The sequence below is a fragment of the Populus euphratica genome, unplaced genomic scaffold (genome assembly GCF_000495115.2).
Source record: "Populus euphratica unplaced genomic scaffold, PopEup_1.0 scaffold111.1, whole genome shotgun sequence".
Classification (NCBI taxonomy): domain Eukaryota; kingdom Viridiplantae; phylum Streptophyta; class Magnoliopsida; order Malpighiales; family Salicaceae; genus Populus; species Populus euphratica.
The window spans coordinates 1,400,592-1,406,921 of record NW_011499877.1 but is presented as its reverse complement, the minus strand read 5'-3'; the positions used below and the strand labels follow the sequence as shown (position 1 = coordinate 1,406,921).

The following is a 6,330-nucleotide window of genomic DNA, read 5'->3' as shown; positions in this document are numbered from 1 at the left end:
AAAAATTAATTTAAAATAAAAACAAATAATTTTTTAAAATTTTATTAAAAAATAAAACATAAAACAAATTAGCGATTTATATTTTCAAAAATTATATTATTTAATCCCTCGTTCATTGCGTCCTTTTGTAATCTCATTTTATGTTTGTTGATTTGTTTTTTTTTTTAAAGAAAAAAAAGAAAGAAAGAGGAAGAAAGAAAGGATAATTGGGGTAATATGGGAGATTTAATTAGAAAAGGAGGTGTTTTTGGGGAAAACAAAGTTACTAAACTAAACATGATCAAGTCAAAGGACAATTTAAATGTCTTTGACGCAGTAGGGACTAACTTATTATTTTTGATAAAATATAGGGACTAAATTGTATTCCATCACTGATTCAGTAGAACAACAATCCAATAGAATCCTCCTCCCCACCTCCCTTTCTCTCATTTCCTTATCCCCAAACAACCCCCAAAACAAAAGGAGACACCCTGCACCACCATTCCACCAAATAAAACAGAGAATAACATAACATGGCACACAGCTCCAACCACAGGCGCATCTTAGCATCATCCCTAGACTTCGACTCCCCCATTAATCATCATCCATCATCAACATCCATGGATCCCACCCTCAAAAGCAAAAAGCACCCCAAACCCACAAATCCAGATCCCATTGTACCCTCTTCCGAACTTCTTTTCATGTCAAAATCAGGCCTAAATCTTAAAACAACCCAAAAACCCACCAAGCACCTACCCTCACCGCCACCTAATTGCGTAGATATCCACTTGCAAGCCAAAGCCATGACTGTCTCTGCTGATTTTGATGCTTATAGGTTTTCAATCATCAAACCGAAACGCCAGCAGCCCAAGAAGAAGGTTATTGGAACAGAAGTAGTGGAAAAATTAGAGAGCAAAACAGCAACTGCGAAGGGAGATGAATCATCTAAAGAGCAGAAGGTCAAGAAACTGTCATCTAAGGATCAGCAGCTGGACAATAGGAAGAAAGCTGAAGAATTTGCAGGAGTGAATGAAACGAAATCCAAGGAAGTGGTAACTTCTATGGTGAAACATAACAAGGAAGTGAAGGCTCATCATGATCTACTTGAATGGAATGATATGAATAAGAGCATGCCATCAGTTTCATTGACAGGAAGGAGGAGATCCTTTTGTGGGTCACAAGTAGAGATGACAGATTTTCTTGCAAGCAACGGTGCTAAAATTGTTTCAGTTGACATGCCACCATTTATGCAGATCCACGCTATTCGTTGCGCCAGGAATACTTGCGATAGTCTTGAGAAGTTCACCTCCAGGACCCTTGCATCCACCCTGAAGAAGGTAAATTAAATTAGTTAATTACAAACTGTGAGATCAGTTCATAAATAGTGGAGCTTTTTCATTGGTGTTAGGATGTGGGTTTGCGAGCTAATCATAGATGATAATAATTGATGAATCATGTAGCTTGGTTGCAAGTACTTTTCTCATCCACCAGTACAATCTTTCTTCATCTTCTGGATGCAGGAGTTTGATAAGACATATGGGCCGGCATGGCACTGCATTGTGGGAACAAGTTTTGGGTCTTTCGTGACGCATTCAGTTGGGGGATTTCTATATTTCTCCATGGATCAAAAGGTGTACATCTTGTTGTTCAAGACAACAGTACAAAGAGCAGATTGATGAGTGGATTGTGTGATTTGGAAGCACAAGCATAGATAGTTGCGAAGCCAAAAGTTATAAACAAAAGGCCTTCTTCTCTCCTCTCGCAGATTGTATATTTGGTTTGCTTAGGAAAGCAGAAATATAAAATAAATATATATGATATGAAAAATTTACCCTTTTTTCTGGTTGTTCAAGGGCTTATTATTATTTTTTTTCAGTGGTCAGACTCTTTATCTAGTCATAATTCTGTAATTCTTTTATAGGACGACTTTCAATTCACTTGTGTGTTTCTTCTACTTGAATTTTTTTTTTTTTATTTCTTTCAGAAATATGCATCTTTCATCATGCTGTCTTTCATGGTAAGGGGACTTTGTGTAAATTTCAATTTCATTCTCAAAGTTAATTGAACAAGTCTAGATTCACTTGCTTAGAAACAGGGCACGAAAGGAGGTAAATTTTATTATCATACTCGTTTGGCGAACCACCACATCTAAAAATCCAAATAAATAAAATAAAATATCATGTTTTAAATAAGAAAATAATAAAAAATAGTCATATTGTAATAGAGTCGTCATGAATAATTAAAAAAATATTAATTCTAGAGATTTAAATAATGAGTTGGTTATATTTTAAAAAAATAAACATTATCTTTACCTTTTTTTATTTTTAAAATAGAAAGTATGTCTTTTTCTAAATTTATTGTACTATTAAATGTATATTTCTGTTTTTGAGCTTGTAAATTATGATATTTATTGAAGAAATTATTTTGAACATCTTATAGTTTATTTCATTTTACACTTTGCTTCTATAATTTTAAAAATTACAAAAAATATCATGAATTTTACATGTTCATAATAAAAAAATCAATAAAAAAAATATGATTACCATTATATTTAATTTAAAAACTAAAAAACCCTAGGTACATTAAAATAACAAAAATGCCACCAAATAAAAAATGTCAATCCAGTAATTATAGCATGTCTACAAAGCTTGAAATTTTGGGAGTATTTTAACAAACATGTTGTATGCTATTTTGGTCTATATGATAATCTCCCCACGAAAGGACTCAAAGAAGAGTATGACATCTGCAACTATTCTGGGTTTTGATGGTAATGGTTTTTGGGTTTTGCTCTTTGGAAAAAAATAGCGGTTTATTGTTTTATGGTGGATTTTTTGGATCATTCAGTCAAATGAAAACATGCACAAACACCAATCTCTAGAATCCCTAATTTTTTCCCCAAATTGAAACCATGATAAAGTATTTTCATGAGAGAAAATAAAGCCCGGATAAAAAAAAAAAACTGATTGGATTTATGAGAAGGGACAAATGAAATTGATTTATTTCATATTGAACTTCTCTTTGCACAAAGAAAAAGGAAATTTCATGGACTTTTTAACAAATTCATAACGGGAGAAAAAATAAAGAAATAACCAACATATGCTTAATAACTGTGCAATTTCTTCAAAGAATCTTCGTCGCTCGCACTTGGATCGGAGACCCAGAGGGAAGTCCTTGCATTTCTGTTGCACCCATCAAGGTCTGTTATGACCAGGGGCATCAAGTGCTTGAAATTGCCAGGTTATATCCTAGACGGAGCTGCTTAAGGTAGAGCCATGAGATCAAACAAAAACATTTACCTTGAAATTTCTATAAGATGCAGTGAACGGAGCTTGTGTCCGGTCTGTCTTCACAGGCCCCCCTCTTGCTGTTCTAGAGACTATAATAAGTCCTTGCGTAATTTTCTGCAAAAATGAGATTTCATCGTGTTTTGATTTGAATTAAAAATTTTAACATTAATATTTAAAAATAGAATATTTCATTGACGTCATAATTTTAATAAAAAAAATTTATTAATCATTAAATATAAGATATTTCATCAATTTTGAAAATTTTAATAAAGTATTCACATTAATTCTTAAAAATATAATATTTCATTGATTTGGGAATTTAAGAAAAATTTTAACATTAATCCTGAAAAATTAGAGATTTTGTTGATTTGGAAATTTTATGAAAAATATTAACATTAATCCCTCAAAAACAGAAATTTTATCAATTTAGAATTTTTTTAAATATTAATATTAATCCTCAAAAATAAAAGATTTCATCCATTTATGAATTTTATAAAAAAATATTGATGTTAATCCCTACAACAAAGATTTTGTCGATTCAAAATTTTAAAATAGATGTTGAACTCGTATGGATGTTGAAAATTAAGCTTTGGATCCACTCTTCGAAATATGAAAATAATCCTATCATTTATTATATTAGTTGGAAAATTACTATACAAGCACAAATTCTTTTTTAACTAAAAATCGGCATATCCTCACATAGAATTTACACATTCAATCATAAATCAACTATTCCGCACCCATAAAAAAAAAAAAATCCTTGCATAAAACAAAGACTTCTACATATTAAAATCAAAACGCCCCTAAGATTGATCACATAACACAAATTATTTGATATGAAAAAACACATCATTTAACACAAATAAATCAACATAACCAAAGACATGATCATAAATCATTCATGATAGATAAATCAATGTGTTGGGGTTTGATAAAATAAAAGATAAATGGAAATTAGAACACCCATAACCAATCTCATGGAGAATCAAAATTGATATAAATGACCGTGTTCAAAATGTGTCTTAAAATTATCATTAATTAAAGATTAAAAGAATCAAATAATAGATAGATAATAAAAATCAATATGAATTCATATTCTACGTTGTGGACTCGTACAACTAAAAGTTTATAAATGAAATATATTTGGTAATATACCAAGACAAGTTGTAAAGGAGAATATTTATAGTAAACACTTGATATAATTCCAACCAATGATATAATATATAATATAGCATGTCCTCAAATAAATATAAGCAATTTTGATTTCATAAGTAATAGTCTAGCAATTAATTGAAGGCACTTTATTAATGATTATACTAAACCATTTTAAGTATATATATAGGCAACAGGATGTTCAACATCAATTTGATAGAACTGCAAAAATTATCAAATGTTTAAGAAGTAAATTCACTAATATTGTTCAATTGAATTTTCTTGATTAGATAATCAGGAGATTGCGTCCATAGTCAAATAATATGTGCTATTAATCTAGCAAATGCAACATTTTAACTAGAAAGTAAACAAATATATGATCATTTACTTTATAAATCAATCAATACCATAAAATATCTAAAAAGTCTACATGGTGGATGAACAGGTCTTTATATATCTCATTGAATTCTTTCAAAAAAAGATAGTGATTCTATAACAACATTTGATGGAGATGGTTTGATAATTAATTTACCTTGAGAACATGTTGCGCATAGATTTTCACTTGATAAAAAAAATCTTTAGGTTCTTTAAAGGATGTCAATATGAGTTTTCAATAATTCGTCATATCATTATTAATCCTAGATGTCCAAGTTGTTCATGTCAAAACATAAATATTTTTGGGTTGGAACACTTTTGGTGTATTACAAAATTTGTTTCAATAGATTTCATGATCATATAATAAATTTCAAAAGAGAAAATATGTGATTTTTCAAGTATAAGCTTTTGACCTTAAATATATGAAATAATATAAAGATATTCCTCTTTCTCTGTCTTCATATATTGTTTTAATATGATAACCATTAGCACATATATCTTTAAAATTGGATAAATTTCTTCTAAACTCATGTGAATATAATACATCTTTAATGCCAAGTTTTGTGTTATTTGATAACAAAATATTAGCTCTTTCGGAGTCTTTAATCATGTATGCTAAACCTGATATGTAGTAATATTAGCTTTGGTTAATGTCAAATATTCAAAGTATTTTTTTTTTTTGAGAATTATGTGCGTTGTTGAACTGTTTGATAGATATAAATCTCCATAATGAAAAGTCATGTCTCTATTCAAAATATAATTAAAGTTGTATTATTTAACTAAAATAAAATCGACATTGTTTATTGAAAATACAATAAGATAAATATGTTAATACAAATAAAAAAATATTAATCATTCCCAAGAATTCCACGACTAAACACACTATTTGTTTTATCTGGGTTTTTAAAGAAATAAAAAACATCAAGATAAGCATCATGACCTTCAAAATCATCTTTACGAATAAAATTCATCTCAACTGCATTTTGTTTCGGAGATGCTTGATATCAATCTGTAAAATGTTTTAGTGAGCAACAAGTGCGAAACCAATGATCATGCATATCACACATATAACACTTATCTTCAGGTATATGCAAATTCTTGCTATTTTCTTATTTAGGCTCATTGTGTCTCCACTTCTAATGGTATGGTGAGTTGCTTTTGAAGGATTATATCTTCTCCTTTTTCATTTATTTCAATCATATCTATATCTTTGGTTCTTTCTTGTCTTTTGGACAAAAGTTCCATTCACTTAAGGGAATGGTTTAGAACTTATGGAATGAGATTAATGATTTTTCATCAAAAGCTTATTATTTTATTCAACCATAAAAATACATGAAATTAGTTTTGAATACCTTTTGAAATTATGTTCTTTATATTGTTGCTGCATGAAAATATTTAAGGCATGAAAAGTAGATAATGTTTTCTCTAACATTTAGTATTCTGTGATATTTTCACCACAATTTTAGCTATGAGGTAATTTTAAAAGGAGTTTAATTATATTCACTAATCGATTTAAAATCTTGCAACCTCAAATGCA

General features: G+C 29.5%; 1 protein-coding gene across 1 annotated transcript; it reads left to right on the top strand.

Moving 5' to 3' along the window:
* Positions 1-416: 416 nt before the first annotated feature.
* Positions 417-1,916, top strand: LOC105128623 (uncharacterized). Its single transcript, XM_011030374.1, has 2 exons — positions 417-1,316; positions 1,500-1,916. Exons 1-2 carry the CDS (start codon positions 513-515, stop codon positions 1,653-1,655), a joined length of 960 nt encoding a protein of 319 aa, XP_011028676.1. The 5' UTR covers positions 417-512; the 3' UTR covers positions 1,656-1,916.
* The last annotated feature ends 4,414 nt before the right edge of the window (positions 1,917-6,330 follow it).